We start from the raw sequence: 19,573 nt of genomic DNA on the forward strand, positions 1-19,573 counted from the left end.
TAATGGATTTAGCTACTCATAATGGTGTTTACAAATAACATAATCATTAGAGGAATCAATACATACATGAACTGGTAAAAGAGTGAGGAAATCGCTCTCCTAGCCGTCTTGTAGTCTCGAAATCGCACTTTGCTCTCTCCAAGTCGTAACCCTTGTTTTCAAAATATAGTCTTCAACTTAAATAGGCAACAACTGCTCCTAAAATCGTGGCACGATTTAAGTGAATCGTGACACGTTTCTGCCTTGTGTAACAAACCACCCAAATTAGGGTTTCCATAATCGTGTCACGTTTTTTCCATCGTGACACGTTTTCACCAATGTCGAATGCATATTTCTTGAAAGCTCCAAATCGTGACACATTTTTCAGTAATCGTGACACGATGCCCTTTTTCAGTTTCTTCAGTTTTTTCTTGCTTTTCTTGCTTTTCTTGCTGCTTAATCTTGCTTGTGAACTCAAAAATATCATGAAAATTACACTAAAAATAGCGAATGACTAACTGTCATCACAACCCCAAACTTGAACCATTCATTGTCCTCAAGGAATCTACTTGCAATATTGACAATCGACAGTAAAATAACAATTACCTGATCAAGCGATAGTACCCAAAAGATCAACTCCCTACTAGCTAAAGATGAGTCAGTTTGACTTGTTTGCATCCACCAATTTACAACTCCACGCAACAAAATGAAAGGGTTCACACACAGTCGACATGCAATCTACATATTACCATAAGCTTGAAAAGTTTCTAAACGTCAATCAAAATCAATGTCAATGCACACTTTGAGGTCTTTAAGGGTTATATCGGGGCTTAGGTGAAGGTGGGATAATATTTGGATAAGTAGGCTACACAAAATTTGAGTTAGGCATTCCTACGGAAGTTAAGCACAAAATTCGATCCATCATTCATTCACCTTTTGAACAACAATTCTTGTAAGGGTACTAGAGATTAATTTTTATAACAATTGGGACATTCGAGTTTGAAGTTACTCGAATTTTCAATATTTTGTCCCTTTTTCATTCTATTTTCTCTCTTCTTTTTTTTTTTTGAATACACCATTTTTGGCATATTGTTTTCATGAGAATGTTCCTTTTTTTTCCTTTTCTTTGTTATCTAGTACTCCCACCCCAAACATAGTTGGTTGTAAATTCCAATAGCAACCCCAAACTTATTATTTAGCAACATTCTACAATGCCTAACTCAGAAAAACAATATAGGACAAGTCCTAAAAGTCTCTAAGCTTGTAATGTAGTTTGTCACCGAACAAAAAGTTCTAAACATGTCGGCTCAATTTGGCTAGAAAAAGGATAAACATAACAATTAATCTCAGGGTAGGCTTCAAAAAGGCTCACAGGACCAAGCACTTTTGCCTCAGTGTGCTAATGACAAAGATCAATCGACAGTAGAGAAGCAATGCAAGTTCTAGAAATGTAAAGTCATGGAATACTCTATATAAGTAAATTGGAAAAATAAAATTTGGCTATGAACGTTACAGTTATGATATCTGGGAGTTGTGACTACCTATCTTTAACTTCCATACACTTCGCCTTTGAAACACAAGTCACTCCTCCTTTTGAACTTTTGGAATACCACTTGAACAAATATTTGTTACTAAACTGGAAAAAGTCAAGTAAACAAGCAAATTCATCAATAATTAACAAGTGCAAGTTCAATTACATCACAGGGGGATACAACTGAGTTAAACCAAAATGAAAATTAAAGACAAATTGTTTGACTCAACGATAGAAATAAAATACTGAAAATAAAGACATAATAAAAAGGATGGGTTGCCTCCCACCAAGCGCTTTCTTTTACGTCATTAAGCTTGACGCTTCAACCACTGTTAGGGAGGCAAAAATGATAGAAAGAATATATCATCCTTCTTCTTCCTCTTGTTTGGTAGGAATTCCATGAATTTGGCACAAAGAATCAGATACTCCCATGCACCACTGTTAAACCTTTAGAATTTGAACTCTCCCACCTTAGAGAAGGACATGCATCCATTTGCACAAGAGTGGTTTCCTTAACCCCTGTTGGTTCAAACTTCGGGAAAATATCAACACTTCTCACTTTGGGATTTTCCTCCACCACAACCTTGTGACACTCAGTCTCCATCCGAACCAGCTTCCTCTGAGGCTCATGTGCTTTTGCAACAAGATCACCACACTGAACATCAAACTTCTCAACTGAAACTTGATTTGACACCAAGAAATCATCTAAAATATTTTGAAGTTGAGTATTGCAATCGATGTTGATCACCTCTTTCTTCCCTTCACAATTACTACCTGGTTGATTCGCCTCATAACGACCACATCTCTCATTTAATCTTTAGATTTTATTGTCCAAATATTCTATCTTCAAAGATAGCATATATTTTTCATACTGCAACATACAAATCTCTTCTGTGTCATGGAGGTATAACCTGTCTATCATGGCTGCAAAACTTGGATAAACTTTTTAGTAGCACAGTACAATGAGAAGAAAAAGAAGAGCATAAATCTTTTTTTTTTTTATAAATATATATACAAAAATATAAATGACAGAAATCCTAAATAAAAACAAATTGCCAAGTTGAAATGATTTAACAGTCCCCGACAACGGTGCCAAAAATTTGATAGACTTTTGGCAAGTGTACCAAATACTATCGAAGTAGTAAAAATATTGTTCCCACAAGGACTGGTTTTAATCTCAATAATTCAATTACGTTGCAAAATAGGATGTATAAAAGTTCTTTTGTTTTGCCACTAGACAGTTGATTGGTTTGATTGCATAAAAGTAACGACAGAAAATAAAGTTAGTTTTTAAGAATAAGAGAGAGATGAGTTTAGGTCTTTCGAATCATCAATGTTCCCCTAATTGGTATACTGCACCTATTCTTATGAATGATTATCTAGTTCCACGATGCTTAACAAAATAGCCCTAATCAATCCCTTGAGTTAGGACCCTCTTCTAGGATCACATCCCCTAATTCCTTAGGTGGTCTAACAATCTTTGAAGGTTTAAGCATGTTAACCTAATATCACTAATAAAGGATTATTCATTCCTAGACTAACCATGTTTATTAGAACAATTCAATTAGGTCTAAGTCAAAATCTAGGGTCAGTAGTCATTTGTTCTCACTAAATCATGTTTATATTTGATCAAGATATAAAAAGCATTAAGAACAATTGAATTGAATAAAAACTAGATTGTCATTCACAATAAATAGAGTTTCACAACAACATGTTTCAATTAGGGTTACAAAGAATCATCTCAAACCTAACCTCTAATGGAGTTAGCTACTCATAATGGTGTTTACAAATAACATAATCATTAGAGGAATCAATACATACATGAACTGGTAAAAGAGTGAGGAAATCGCCCTCCTAGCTGTCTTGTAGTCTCAAAATCGCACTTTGCTCTCTCCAAGTCGCAACCCTTGTTTTCAGAATAGTCTTCAGCTTAAATAGGCAACAACTGCTCCTAAAATCGTGGCACGATTTAATTAAATCGTGACACGATTCTGCATTGTGTAACAAACCACCCAAATTAGGGTTTCCATAATCGTGTCATGTTTTTGCCATCGTGACACGTTTTCACCAATGTCGAATGCATATTTCTTGAAAGCTCCAAATCGTGACACGTTTTTCAGTAATCGTGACACGATGCCCTTTTTCAGTTTCTTCAGTTTTTTCTTGCTTTTCTTGCTGCTTAATCTAGCTTGTGAACTCAAAAATATCATGAAAATGACACTAAAATAGCGAATGACTGACTGTCATCAGCAACATTTCTGTTAATTTTATTAGCGGAAAGACGGAAATGTTGACTAGCATGCATGTTTATCCGCTTGTCTATGGAAAGAGAATAGTTTTTGATAAATAAGATCTAAATAAGTTTTCTTTTGTTTTTTTATAAAAGTTTTTTTAATTATGAATTTTAACGAATATAATGAGATATAATGAATTTTTTATTTATAATTTAAATAATATTATAAAAATGATAAAATAGTTTAAATAAAAGAAAAACATCACAGCAAAACAATGTATTACTTTTATATCTAGTATAAATTATGATCATTATTATTACAATGGCCAGATTTGCTTTTTTTTTCCTATATTTATTTTGGGTGAATAGGCTATGTTATGCTTTAATTTGTGACCATCAACCAATTTTGTTCATAAATTTTTTGAAATAATCAAACCGTCACTCAATTTGTTTCATGTCATCAAATGAGTTCCTCCATCAAATTCATATGTTAGATACATTGATCATGATGGGAAACATTAAACACTAATTTGTCAGTCCACGTCACCTTCCATGTATGCAACAATCATTTAGATAGAAAAATTTGATATCAACCTTTGGTTGCAGGGAAAAACATGAAGAAAAAAATTATCAAGCTAGAATTAATGTTTTTTAAAATATATTCATCCGTTCATCGTTCTTCCGCTCCCGATCCAAAAATGCAAAATTAATATGTTTTTTAAAAATATTATTAGGGTATTTTATTTATTTTTAACCCAGCCTATAATTAGTGAACAGACCAAAATTCCTAGAATACATGAGATTTAACAAGTCTGCACACACATGCACTCAAGTTCTATTATCCACACAAACTCAACCAACACCCCTTCGTGTGTATATATATATATATATATATATATATATATATATATATATATATATATATATATATATATATATATATATATATATATATATATATATATATATATATATATATATATATATATATATATATATATATATATATATATATATATATATATATGCATACAATTTCAAGAGACACCAAGATAATCTATCTTGTTGTATGTGACTCAAAATTGTGTTTGGGAGCATTATGTGGAAAATGATAGGCATTATTTTACTCTGAAGTCGTTACTTGTTTATCAAGAAAGCTGAAATGTGAAACAATTTTCTTTCTCATCAAGTCTGTGATGGGTTCACTACATTATTTTGGCTCTACGGTAGTACCTAAGTTTTTTAAGGTAAAACAATTGGTAGAGTACCAAAGGCAACAATTTTATATTTGACTTAAATGCACTTTGGGTACCTCTATTTTAAAATTCAGCATTTTGGTCCCCCTATCTCAATTTTTTCTAACTTTTTGATTCCACCCCCATTACAAAAGACTTGACTTTTAGTGACAGTAAAATTTCATAGGTAAAAGTCCTTATACCGAAGGTATAGCTCCAAATATCTATACCCATGGATTTTTTGCTGTCATTATAATATACAGTGAAGAATTTTACTTGTCAGCCAAAACCTTTGGTTTTACCTACGGATTTGATCCGTAGATATAGAATTGAATGTAAGGCTATAATCGGCGATTTGACAGCAAAAGCAATAAGAAATGCCGTATATAATATTATTTTTAGCGCCACAGGATACGATTGATTAGTCAGAACTTACAAATCGGTAGGTATAGGTGTCTGGGGTTATACCTACGGAAGAAGGACTTTTACCAACGAAGTATACTGTCACTGAAAAAAGCCTGAAACTCTCTAAATGCTTTCAAATCTTCAAGCCAACCATATAAACTCCTTCGTACCCTTTGATGTATTCTCGATGCCTCGAAATCCTCATTCTCGACATTGAAACCCTCATCCAAAAATGCTATTATCTTTGCTTTGAATTCAAACACTTAGAACCATTCTCGATGTCTATGAACCCTCGTTCAATTTTTCTTTCGAATTTAAACCCTTCCAACCCTCATTCTCGATAGTTTGTGTTCGATAGTTTGCGGAAAGATTGTTGTGTGCGTAGAAGTGATTGGGGTTTTTGCGTTAAGCTTCGATTTTTTTCATTGTGCCTTTTGGTTCAAAGGTTTAAGGTACGAATATTGGTGATTTCACAAATTTACTACCCTCAATTTCCTTCTATGTAAAAACCCTATATGTTTACTCCTTGCTATGTTTGCTTCTGTTTTGTGCATTATTGTAACCAACGACAAAATTGTTTCGACATTATCATTACAATCCAAACCTTTTAAAATTTGTTCTCTTGCATTAGCTAGCCTTTTTGGTTTATAATCATGAGGCTCCATGTGGCAATTCCCTCAACTAATTGAAGAAGAATATGGGGCTGGTAGGATGAAAACAATTTTCTTGTGTGTATTGGATGCAGTGTAGGGCCAGGAAGATAAAACTCTTGGTGTGTTTGGATTAAGTGTTTAAGAGGGGAAGACTTGCTTTACATTTTTAAATTACAGCCAATATGAAGAAAAAAAATCAATAAGTTTGATTGTAGTGTCATATAATTATTTATCATGTTCTTATTTCAAATTAACATTAATATATTCAAACATAAATAACTTTATATTCAATTAACTTTTGATCAGAATCAATTTTACAAGATCAAATTATTAAAAAAACAATTTTTATCATTGTTGAACTAAACACACATTATAGCATAATGATGTATTTTCCTTTTGTAGATAGTTTAATAGTAGATTATCAACCGGTTTGCCTGATTCTTTAATGAAATGGCTTTCCCTTTTTGTGCTCAAGCTCACATTTTAAACAGTATGCAACAGAATCCGTCTACGATATTCAGCTAAAGCCCACGTTGGAAATATATCTCTATACATAGCGTAATGCAGCATGCAATTTTTCATGAATACTCCTGTGAGTTCCTGCCAAAACATAAATAAGAATTTAATTAAAGATACTCCTGTGAGTTCCTGCCTCTAAAACACTTTCTGCTGCAAGGCATAACTAATCAAGCATAACTAATTGTTCCTTATTGTGAAATATGCATAAATATATAAGAGTCATAATATCAAACAATTGATTGAGATGAACCTGTTGGGGCCAATCACCCTCCTCTAGTTGGAGATTGATGATTAATTTTACAGCACGATGAAGAGGAGTAGGGTCTCTCTCCGCCTGTACAGATATAGAAATTAGCGATATTTATACTAACAAAGCATGAATTATAATTTACAGTAAAAGGCGAAGGTACCTGGCCGGCATGAATCAAAGCCATTAGAGCCCATGCTGTATGTACAATATTTGATTGGCTTCCTTCAAGAGGTATATATATCTGCATTATTTTCACTCATTGACATATCATTTTAAAAATATACCATGCAATTAATTTACTTCATTATTAGTAAATAATGATAATTAATTATTTAACGACAAACCTTTTTTGAGCTTGAAAGATGGCTCTCTCCCCACCCACCATCCTCTCTTTGTATTGTAAGCAGAAATTTAACAGCTTTGCGAATTGCAACACAATTGTCATAAGTCTTGCCGGCGGCTGCTAGACCACCAAGTGCAAACCAAGAACCATAAGTGAAGCAAATTCCCCAATTTCCATACCATGAACCATCACTTGTTTGTTTATCTTCAAGGAATTGAACTGCTTTTGCAATGAAATTCTCTACTTCTTCCTTTCTATGCTCAGGATATATTTTTTTAAACAAAACCATAGCTTGAATTGATGATGAAGTGCATTCAACATATTCGCGCTCAACTACAATTTCCTCAAGAAATTCTATTGGATTGAGTAGCTGAAAATTAATAACAGATGTAATTAATTATTATGGCGTATACTATATTTTGAAATGAAAAGATGGTATTTATTCACATATAGAACAATTAATGTAAGATGTTTAACATGGATGATTTCTAAAAAAATGTTTAACATGTAAGCTAATTATTCGTTTATTAATATCATAATACTTACTTCCAACCATTCTAGAGCTTCTGATGGCTCCCAAGCTGGTAAACCACCCTTTTTCCCCTAAAAAAATGCCTCAAAAGTAAATCATGTAGCATAAGAAAATTGAACATTGATGATCATATAGTACTCTATATATGTGTGCAACCGGTGGCTTAAAGTTTACCTTAGATTAAGCAAAAAGATCATTTAGTACAAAATATATACTGTATTACATATTTTTGAATCAGTTAAAAACAACAAAATTTAGAACCCCTCAAAAAATTGGCTTAATTAATGATTTGGTCCCTTAAGTTATTTGTTGGTTACATTTTGGTCCCATAAGTTATTAACGTTACAATTTGGTCCCTTAAGTTATTTGTTGGTTACATTTTGGTCCCATAAGTTATTAACGTTACAATTTGGTCCCTTAACTTATTTTTTGGTTTCGTTTTGGTCCCTTAACTTATTTGTTGGTTTCGTTTTGGTCCCATAAGTTATTAGAGTTAAGGGAGTAGTTTGGGACCAAAACGAAACCAACAAATAAGTTAAGGGACCAAAACGAAACCAAAAAATAAGTTAAGGGACCAAATTGTAACGTAATAACTTATGGGACCAAAATGTAACCAACAAATAACTTAAGGGACCAAATTGTAACGTTAATAACTTATGGGACCAAAATGTAACCAACAAATAACTTAAGGGACCAAATCATTAATTAAGCCAAAAAAAAAATAGAAAGCCTTTTACTGCATTTGTTGTATTACACATAATTGATGTAGAATGTGGAGATAATGAATAAATCAGACTTCCGAGCTAAATTATAGAAAGTATTCAATTACTCAAATTGGCTGGTTTACCAATCGATTTACTGTTAGAAGTGTAATTCAGTTTGTTAGAGTAGTTTAGTTAGTTGAGACTTGAGAAAGTTAGTTAAGAAAGTTGTTAGGAGATAGCTTGCATATGAAGTAACTTGTGTTACAAGTATTGCTATATAAATATCATAGTCTCTCACATGCCTGATGTAACAAACAATTAGAGATTTCAAAAGCAATACATAACTCTAATTTTCCCTCAGAAATCTCTCTAATCTCTTCTCTTTTCTCTCTTTCTCTATTCTCTCTTTCTCTATAACACACTCTAACTTGTGTTATAGTTATATTATACTACGTACTATCATGAGTGTCTCGTGATTAGCTTTCTCACGAGAAATATCATTTTTCTTTTATAATTTGCCTTAAAAACTTCTTGAAAGTAATTAAATGTTTTCCTATCCTTGCATATTAGACGTTTGAATATGGCACAGAATAGTAGTAATTAAATAGTTAAGAATATTTTTCACAAAACAATAGTATATTTCACTTTAAACTCTACAAATTACAGATAAGTTGAACTTAAAAATTTCTGAAAAACCAACACATACAAAAAGAATGGAGAGAGTAGTGTGTAGTACTTGCCTGAAGAGAAAATAAGATATTGACAGAATCATATAACCTTTCAGGTTCCATTTTTTCCCCCACAATCTCCGGAGGCAACATTGATAAAAGTAGACAACACTAAATCACATAAAAAAAATAAATACTCAAATATTTGTATTTTGCATCTGATTAAAAAAATAGACAACATTGACCAATGTAGTTAGTTAGTTGGTTAGTTACCTTTAAACCTTCTGCAGTGCAATCTGAAACTGTCCATCCATGATCTTGATCAGAGAAGGTCCATGACCCTTTGGACATATGACGGTACATGCTCTCAAAATCTCCTGAAGGGTTGTCCCTAACCTGTAAATTGAATGCAGCAGCACACACACATTTTCCAATTAATAGGCAATAGTTTAATGAACACTAACTTTGCACTTGGTGATAAAATGTCATATATAGTTAGAATCATGTAAATGCTGATGGATGTGTATCATTTCGTTAATTTTAGAAAGAAAAAAAATTATTTCTAATTGTGTAGCATTTCTGGTTTTTAGATTGTTCCATATATATACTGAGAAGTGAGAAGCTGCTCTTTTTTATCTGGGCTTCCGGTTAGGTATATCAATCCCTTGCTGGTATTCTGTTATTCCTGCCATCGGAAGCCTGTCTTGGTTCTGTTTTGTTTGTTCTTTTTTCTACTTAGTGTTACTCTGGTTTTATCCGAACATGTGTGATCATTATTCATTACATCTTGTTCTCGGTGCAAGTGGTTCTAATAAATTTCAGTTGTTCCGAAAAAGAAAACTAATTGTGCCGTTTTCAATTTTTAAAGTTTATTTTAACTATTTTATGACAAATATAATTTTATATTATCAGAAATTTACCTATAGCAAACTTAATGTTCTTATCACTAAAACTAAGCATACCTGAGAATTCTTGATAAATTCATGTCCTTTTGCAAGTGTTGGACCAATTTCCTCAATTAGGTTAGTGGCAAGCAAAGCTTCAATGATCAAACTAGCATCCCATGTTTGGCTACCAAAACTCTGCATTATAAAAATATGTGCATTTATATACCATGATGCAATAATATTCTAGTAATTAACTTGCATTAAGATATGGTAAGGTAATTTATACATGCAGGGTCATTCCATCTTCAGAAACCCATAAATAGTCTGGGAGCCTTGCAAGATGCTTCTTGAATGCATCTCCGTTTGGATCTTCCACCCAACAAGCAAGCATGCACAAAACCTAAAAATAATTGTTTATTAAACATTAATTGATGCATATGGCAAAAGTTCGATGTTTTTTTTATTATGATAACTACCTTTTCCACACATCCAATAGTTATGTATCGACTATTCTCATCTTCATAGTGGATATGTTTCATTGCTACTTGGAGAGCTTTTTCTCTAACCAGCTTGTTTAATGGCCAATGAGTCAAAAGTGGCTCCATGAATATGTATAAACTATCCCATATTAGATCTTGTATCAAAGGATGGGGATAGTAAAGATCTTCCTGCATTTTTTTTAACAGTAATAATACATTAAATGGACAATTATGGCTCCCATTATAAAGAGGATATGTATACACACAAATTGTGGTTAATCAAAGATAATACCCCTCACCTTTGCACATAGATGGCGTACTTTTTGCCAATTAACTTTTTCATAAGGTTCTGTAAGGAGTTCTTCTCTCAACTTTAAGATCAATGGTGTGATCGGACCGACAAACCTCTTCCCATACAAGTAAGACATCGGCATGTATACCAATCGACAATAACACAACATTCTAGCTGTGTTTAGTAAAAGGTAAAAATGAGATAGAATAAACATTCAATTTAATAATTCAAGTTTATATATATATTGTTCCATAAAAAGAGAGTGACAACACAAGTTATTTAATTCAACCTGGATGCTTAAGAAGAAATGAGGGAAGCATCCAAAACTCAGGGGGCATTGGGTTGCTTGCACGCCAATCAAAGATACCAAGTATCTGTATAGTTTCAATATTCAATCAAATTGGCTATACATATAGAAAGGTATATACAATTTTGTGCATATTTGTATTTTTTTTTTAAATGAAGTAAAAAATTACCGAAAGCCAAATTTTTCCCCATGAAGGTACATATGTAACACCACCATGATCATGAATCCATTTTCTTGCTTTAGCACAAGCATTTTCTTTACCTCCATTTGGACCTTCTCCAAGTATTCGCATACATATGTAGTTGAGTACAGTACAAAACATGATACTGTGACCCTCTACATGTAGTCCCCATCCTCCATCTTCATTCTTCAAATGAAAATGCAACATGGACAACATTAAATGTTAGTTTTTTGCGTGAATATATTTTAACTGATTCTCTTGTTTTTTCCATCATACCCAATACATTTTGAAATAGAACAAGTATACCTCTTAGAATTTGGGTTAAGCTTAATTCAACCCTACAAAACTAACTTGTATAACGAGGGATGTCACCCACTTGAGACTCTTGACACACCTATTAATGGTCAACAACAGATATTTGATAGACTCATATAATTTCAAGTTTTTATATTGGTTTTAACTTGTTCTTAAAAACCACCTTGTAAGACCTAATCTCTTTTCAATGTGGGGCTTGGATTTTCTCAATAATACACCCCCTTATGCCTAGTACTATTTGGCTTGGTGTGTGCATAAAGTTAGGGTTAGGCTTAACTCATACCTATAAAAAGAAATAACTTGTAAGGTGAGGGACATATGTCACTTTTAAACACATTTTCATATTATATCTCATCAAATTGGAGACTCTGGTCAAACGTTCTCTTACGCCAAGGATTGAACATCTAAAGCACGGCTTAAGTGGTCCAATAGCAAGTGGCCGAACAAATAAATCACTACTAAAAAACAAAAATTAGTGAGGGAAAACATGAAATCTCTCTCTAATTCCGTCACTAAATTTTGTGACTAAGAAATTTGTGAGGGATTTTATTTTTTCCGTCACTAATTTCCATCCTTAATTTTTCTTTTTCTAGTAGTGAATGATAAGTGTGATACGATCCTAAAATTTAACTCATGTCTAATTTAATCCGACAAAATTGATTTGGTATAACGTGGGGATGTCTTTCACTTGCATATACATCTCAAGTTATATCTTATTTGAATGTGGGGGCTTGACAAATACCTGATGACAATATATGTAACGAAGAATCTCTTTCCGATACTCTTCGGGGAACATCGAATCAAGATGTCCTATAACGTACATACAAAACACCTGCAGTGTTTTGAGTAAGTGGATAAATTAATCTTGATTAGTGCATTATTAAAGAAATTGAATATATAAAGCAGGCGGTAATACATTGTTTTTTTTTGGGCAGAATGTGCATCTTATATGATCTTAATTTCATACGTATTAAAAAAATTGAGAAATTTTTTGAAAATAATTTTGAATTACTTAGTAGTCCTGTTTTTCAATTTCATAAACAATAACATAAAGTTTTCAAACTTTGAATTTCTATGTTCATTTCTATTATTGGTGGCTAGAATATATGAATACTCACCAAGGGAGGAAAATAAAAGAGAGGGCCAGCATTTAGAGAAGGCCAATGACCATCACTAGCCTGAAGTGCTGATATGTGATTTACTGCTCTTCTTAACGTGGTTGTCACTTTTTCTTCTGTTATTCCTTCCCCATCTTCAATCTTTACACTTGCTATTGTTTGTTTAAAATTATTTTCCCTCAGAATCTACATATCTCACAAACAAACATGGAAAATATGTTATATTAATGTATGCATGAGAACTACATATTTATACACATAACTATACACCATTTGTCCATTATTATAAGATTCTCTTATAAAATTTATTAAAAAATTTAGTTGTGACAATAAATTTATAAAAAAATGCATGTGTGTTGCGTTTTTCATAATTGCACAACTAATTAAATAAGGAAAATATTAACCAGTGCGCCGAGGGCACGGGTTAAGGAAGCATATATTGTAATACTGCATTGGAACTTGTGAAGTCAACTCTTTAAAGGTTTAAAAAGTGTTATTTTTAAACTAAGACTTTCTTTTTTTTTTGTTTCCTTAACCAGTGCTCCGGGGGCACCGTTAACACAACCCAATAAATAATTTAGACAGGTTTCCGAGCGATCGATCACTTGGTGGCAAGATTTTCTTCATCTTTGTGGCCTGGTTCAAATCTCGGTATCTTTAGAAAACTGGTATTTCATGAGTACTAAAGTAAGGTCAATGCGAATTGAATTTGATCAATTTGTTAACATACGAATCCAAAATCAATTCAAGATTATATCATTTTGTTACAGTATTTATTTTTTTTGATAAATTTTCGGTAGTTATTGTTTTTTCGATTGAGTTATTGAAATTTGCATTGAATTGGAGAAGATGATGAACATCTTTAAGGATACGCATGTGATTGTATATTTTGTTTGCTACAACGAAGAAATAACTACCTGAAAGCGCCAAAGAAGGTCACTGCAGGGCTTAACTTTGAAACGGTTGCCATAGAAATATTTACGAGCCGTTTCAACTTGAGCTCTCTCCTCAGGAGTACCAGCATCAGGATCAAACTCCCATGTCTGCCTCCCTACAAAATTATTTGTGCTGAATATGTATGGATTCTTCCCACCATCTGCTATCTTCAGCCTCCACATACTATATATTATATCTCTTTACTTTAAATATATTGCGAGTCTCAGTTTATATACTTTAGGTAAAGGAAAAACTATAGACTATGAGATTTGTGTGTAAGCTAATCCCACAATATATATGAGTTTCAAGACGTGAACGTGTAAAACTACTTTCGGTGGATGTCAAACACTGTTTGGTCATGATTTTCTTTTCGCATTGCAATTGCTGGACAGTGTTAAAAATGCAATCAGTGCCATTCTTACTGTAAATGAAAGTGATTGCTGCAATGGCATTTTGCTACTATTTATAGCAAGCTAAAGCTTGTTGTACCATTCTTATTATCCAAATCACAAAGTAACACGAACAAGTGTACGTACTTGTTGAGTGTGAGAGAAAATATATTGAGAAGGAAATTATGTACTTTGTGAGGTTTCTGTTGGAATAATTTTTATATTTGTTATGGAAAGTGAAAGAATGAAAAGTATCTCATTTCTCATAGATGAAATTGATAGTACATTGGGTATTTATAGGAAAACCATGAAGTATATAATTCCTAATAACATGCTAATACACTAGATTAAGCTAATTAATACTAGCTAGCGTGAGTCACAATTAAACTTGATGGGTTAGGGTTTATTGTTGTAGCTTGTGGAACAATCTTCTCTTCTTTCTCTAATATCCCCCACAAGCTAGAGAATGATAAATGTCAAGCATTCCCAGCTTGAGTAGAAGAGTATGAAATGGTTGAGGAAGAAGAGGTTTTGTGAAGAAATATGCAAGTTGATCCTCAAATGACACTGGAAGAAGCTTCATGATACCTGCTTGCAGCTTTTAACCAAGTGACAATCAATCTCAAGGTGTTTTTCCTTAGTATTATCATTTCAGCCCACTTTTAATAATTTCCGTTTTATTTTATGTTTTGGATTTTCAGTCCATTGGGGTTTTCTTAGGATATAAACATTTCAGTTGTAGTTAGAGAGGCAATTTTTCATTCAATAAAATTTTCAGAGTTTTCTTAATTTTTGGTGGATTTCGGAACCATATTCTTACAAGTTTGTCGCTTGCAAACTTTTTCTTTTTCTGACTGCATCAGTGCATGTACTAGTAAATTGTCCATTCATGTTTTTTTCATCGCATGTCCCATTTCATCTCATTGAAACGTTTGTGGTGAATATACCCCAAGAAATTACTTGATTAAGTTTGTAAAAAAGTATAGCGCGACCACATAGTTGATTGGTTTGGATGATTTTGATATGGTTCAATGCATCGTGCTCATAATTTCTCTCTCATGCTCATTCATTGGATTATTTACAAAACTCAAACATGAGGCAATGACATTATGGCAGGTTATACAGTATGGTACTATATCTAAATCTTAGTCAAAAAGTATGGTACTATATCACAATAGGTTTTTTTTTTTCGTACATATATCACAATAGTTATATGGATACATTTATTATTATTATTGATGTGATATGACTATCATCTTCTTCTATTTTTCTTTGACAAAATGCGATATGATTATGATCTTGTCTTCTCTCATTCTCCCCCACATGCAACTTACCGGGGCAAAAGTCGATTCCAAGTTTACTTTTCAAAAGGGACAAACTTGTCAAAAAAAATGACAAACTTGTCAAAAAAAATTAAAAATGAAACATATTTAACAACATGAAGGTGAGAAAGGAAAAGTTAAATTTAAGTTATATTATAAGCAGTGCTAAATACTAGTACGAAAATAATTTTAACGAAAGGGAAAGAAGAATATATGCCTTGTTTTCAAAAAGAAAAATTGGCTACTTATGTAGTACGAAAAATTGGTAGCTGCATATAAAAATTATGCTACTTATTATTCAAGATTTGTTTTTCTTTTGGGATAATCAATGCCACCGCATTGTCATGAAACCCTCCGCTTTTGGTTGTGATATTAAATTTGCAGGCAATTTTTAACGTTTTACAATTTTACCTTTTGTTAAATAAAATTAGTTAATATTTTTACTATAGTATTTATTGTAGAAAATGATGTAATCATACATTGGCGATAGAAGTTTTATATCATACATAACAAAACGAAATGGTAGCATACATAACAAAAAGGTTTGAACATTAACCATCTTTTATGTTCCTCCTTCTTCAACCATATTTTGCATCGTTGGCACCAAGAATTTACGAACCGTAGCATGGACCCGTCCTCGCTAAACAAAAATAACATGTCATTAACATAAATCAAAATAAACCTAATAGCAGTGACAACCTAAATTATTGTATATGGTAAGACATTAGATTAAATACCTTCTCATCAACCAATATCATGTTCATGAAGATGATGTCATCTGGATTCTCCTTATCACGGATGAGCCAGATATGGGCCACACGCACAAACAACTTCAAATCCTTCTTCCCACCTTTGATAGTTGAAATGGGGGTGAAAATGTTGGTCAACTTAAAGAGAAAAACAAATATTCTTGCTTACAAAACAGAATAGATTTAATCTCACAACTAAGTGGTATTGAAACAGGTAATTGGCAAGCTCAAGTTGAAAGTTTTAAATGTCGATTCTAAAACGTCGATTCTACTGGTACTAATTATTATTCATTGCAGCCATAAAATGCAATTACTGCGAATTGATTTGTTATGCTCTCATACCTGAATTTTTGAGTAGCAATTACTGTATTTTTAATAGTAAAGGAATTACATATTGGCATATTCACTCGCGTGTATACATAGGAAATTTATACATAGAAAATTTTTCTATTAAAAGTAACTCTTATTAAATGCAATTACTACATATTTATTGGCGTCATAAAAGCAATTAGTGCAAATTAAATATATTCTTCTAAGAAAGTTATTTTGTTAATATGATCATTACAGTCATGAATGCATTCAATACGCACTAATTGGCAGAGCAATTAGTGCATATTGCATAAAAGAGTTTATGCTTAGATCAAACATGTTGCATAAATGAGTTTAAATGCATTCAATCCTGTTAATATTTTTTATTCGAACTCTTTTGGCAATTTGTACAATTTTTGCAGGTATGATTTGTTAAATGAATACATAAAAGTTTACGGAATCTGTTTAAATAGAAGAAAAAAAAGTTTACGGAATATCATATCATAACCTAACCAAATTATAGACAGCATAGACAAAGTTTACTTATTCTATATGACAGCATAGAAAAAGTTTACGGAATCCTTTTAAATAGAAAAATGGACTATCTTATATATATTGCAGGTATTATTCGCTAAATGAATACATACGATTTGATTGGCATTAACTACGATTTTACTCACGAAATGAATACATACGATATGATTCCCTAAATAGAAAATTTTACTAATCATTGGGATTTATAGTGATTTGATTGGTATTAACTACGATTTTAATGGACATTATGATGCATCTGTATGAGATAGGAAATGAGTAGTTTGAAACATAGCCTTTGAATCAACGGCTGAGATTAGATTAGCAATATTGGCATTAACTACGATTTTATTCACGAAATGAATACAAACGATATGATTCCCTAAATAGAAAAGTTTACTAATCATTGGGAGTTATGGTGATTTGATTGGCATTAACTACGATTTTAATGGACATTATGACGCATCTGTATGAGATAGGAAATGAGTAGTTTGAAGCATATCCTTTGAATCAACGGCTGATATTAGATTAGCAATGAATTCACATCAACAGCTGAGATCATATAAATGCTTAGGAGGGAAAAATAGGGAGTGATTAGGGCAAACATGATCAGTGGCGGAGCCCTTCATGGGCTGAGGTGGGCCACGGCCCACCCCCAAAATTTAAAAAATCAACGATTATAGGTCTATATTACGAGATTTTATACAATTTTGTGTCGGTTTTAGGTTTCGGTTGATCCAAATTCCCGCAAATTGATGTAGTGGCCCACCCGAAAAATTTAAATAATTCAATTATAGGTCTATTTTGCGAGCTTTTATACAATTTTATGTCGGTTTTAGGTTTTGGTTGATCCAAATTCCCGCAAAGTGATGTAGTGGTCCACCCGAAAAATTTAAATAATTCAATTATAGCTCTATTTTGCGAGGCTTTAAACAATTTTTCAAAGGTTAATTTTAATGGCCCACCCTAGCTTTTTTTTCTAGCTCCGCCACTGAACATGATAGCTTGACAACTCTAGCTTTTATAATAAAGGATTTGTGACCATCAACCAATTTTGTTCATAAATTTTTTGAAATAATCAAACCGTCACTCAGTTTGTTTCATGTCATCAAATGAGTTCCTCCATCAAATTCATATGTTAGATACATTGATCATGATGGGAAACATTAAACACTAATTAATTTGTCCGTCCACGTCACCTTCCATGTATGCAACAATCATTTAGATAGAAAAATTTGATATCAACCTTTGGTTGCAAACATGAAGAAAAAAATTATCAAGCTAGAATTAATGTTTTTTAAAATATGTTTCTTCAAAAAAAATGTTTTTTAAAATATATTCATCCCTTCATCGTTCTTCCGCGCTCCCGATCCAAAAATGCAAAATTAATATGTTTTTTAAAAATATTATTAGGGTATTTTATTTATTTTTAACCCAAATTCTCACCAAATTGACTATAGCCTATAATTAGTGAAACAGACCAAAATTCCTAGAATACATATTTAACAAGTCTGTACACACATGCACTCAAGTTCTATTATCCACACAAACTCAACCAACACCCCATCATATATATATGCATACAATTTCAAGAGACACCAAGATAATCTATCTTGCTGTATGTGACTCAGATTGTGTTTTGGAGCATTATGTGGAAAATGATAGGCATTATTTTACTCTGAAGCCGTAACTTGTTTATCAAGAAAGTTGAAATGCGAAACGATTTTCTTGCTCATCAAGTTTGTGATGGATTCACTACATCATTTTGGCTCTACGGTAGTACCTAAGTTTTTTAAGGTAAAACAATTGGTAGAGTACCAAAGGCAACAATTTTATATTTGACTTAAATGCACTTTGGGTACCTCTATTTTAAAATTCAGCATTTTGGTCCCCCTATCTCAATTTTTTCTAATTTTTTGATTTCACCCCCATTACAAAAGACTTGACTTTTAGTGACAGTAAATTTTCATAGGTAAAAGTACTTATACCGAAGGTATAGCTCCAAATATCTATCTATACCCATGGATTTTTTGCTGTCATTATAATATACAGTGACGAATTTTACTTGTCAGCCAAAACCTTTGGTTTTGCCTACGGATTTGATGTAGATATAGAATTGAATCAGAACTTTACAGATCCGTAGGTATAGGTGTCTGGGGTTATACCTACGGAAGAAGGACTTTTACCAACGCAGTATACTGTCACTAAAAAACCTGAAACTCTCTAAATGCTTTCAAATCTTCAAACCAACCATATAAACTCCTTCGTACCCTTTGATGTATTCTCGATGCCTCGAAATCCTCATTCTCGACATTGAAACCCTCATCCAAAAATGCTATTGTCTTTGCTTTGAATTCAAACACTTAGAACCATTCTCGATGTCTATGAACCCTCGTTCAATTTTTCTTTCGAATTTAAACCCTACGAACCCTCATTCTCGATGGTTTGCGTTCAATAGTTTGCGGATAGATTGTTGTGTGCGTAGAAGTGATTGGGGTTTTTGTGTTAAGCTTCGATTTTTTTTCATTGTGCCTTTTGGTTTGAAGGTTTAATTAGGTACGAATATTGGTGATTTCACAAATTTACTACCCTCAATTTCCTTCTATGTAAAAACCCTATATGTTTACTCCTTGCTAGGTTTGCTTCTGTTTTGTGCATTATTGTAACCAACGACAAAATTGTTTCGACATTATCATTACAACCCAA

At 32.5% G+C, this 19,573-nt stretch overlaps 1 protein-coding gene across 1 annotated transcript; it reads right to left on the bottom strand.

Annotated features, from left to right (window-relative positions):
• Nucleotides 1-6,300: 6,300 nt before the first annotated feature.
• Nucleotides 6,301-14,221, bottom strand: LOC146897055 (mixed-amyrin synthase). Its single transcript, XM_085738376.1, has 16 exons — nt 13,549-14,221; nt 12,632-12,817; nt 12,256-12,345; nt 11,187-11,384; nt 11,000-11,084; nt 10,718-10,884; nt 10,416-10,607; nt 10,226-10,339; nt 10,015-10,134; nt 9,326-9,448; nt 9,125-9,223; nt 7,695-7,751; nt 7,150-7,518; nt 6,966-7,046; nt 6,806-6,889; nt 6,301-6,636 (listed from the first exon to the last, which is right to left on the bottom strand). Exons 1-16 carry the CDS (start codon nt 13,747-13,749, stop codon nt 6,520-6,522), a joined length of 2,283 nt encoding a protein of 760 aa, XP_085594502.1. The 5' UTR covers nt 13,750-14,221; the 3' UTR covers nt 6,301-6,519.
• Between the last annotated feature and the right edge of the window lie 5,352 nt (nt 14,222-19,573).

The sequence above is a fragment of the Medicago sativa genome, chromosome 8, assembly GCF_051527215.1.
Source record: "Medicago sativa cultivar Bolivia chromosome 8, Bolivia_mono, whole genome shotgun sequence".
Taxonomy (NCBI): domain Eukaryota; kingdom Viridiplantae; phylum Streptophyta; class Magnoliopsida; order Fabales; family Fabaceae; genus Medicago; species Medicago sativa.

Excerpts from the sequence above, each read along its gene's own strand:
- LOC146897055 (XM_085738376.1), bottom strand. The coding sequence starts at position 13,749 with ATGTGGAGGCTGAAGATAGCAGATGGTGGGAAGAATCCATACATATTC. Across the intron at positions 12,346-12,631 it reads TCTTTTATTTTCCTCCCTTG|GTGTTTTGTATGTACGTTAT; the intron begins GTGAGTATTCAT and ends AAAACACTGCAG. Across the intron at positions 7,752-9,124 it reads ATATCTTATTTTCTCTTCAG|GGGAAAAAGGGTGGTTTACC; the intron begins GCAAGTACTACA and ends GCATTTTTTTAG.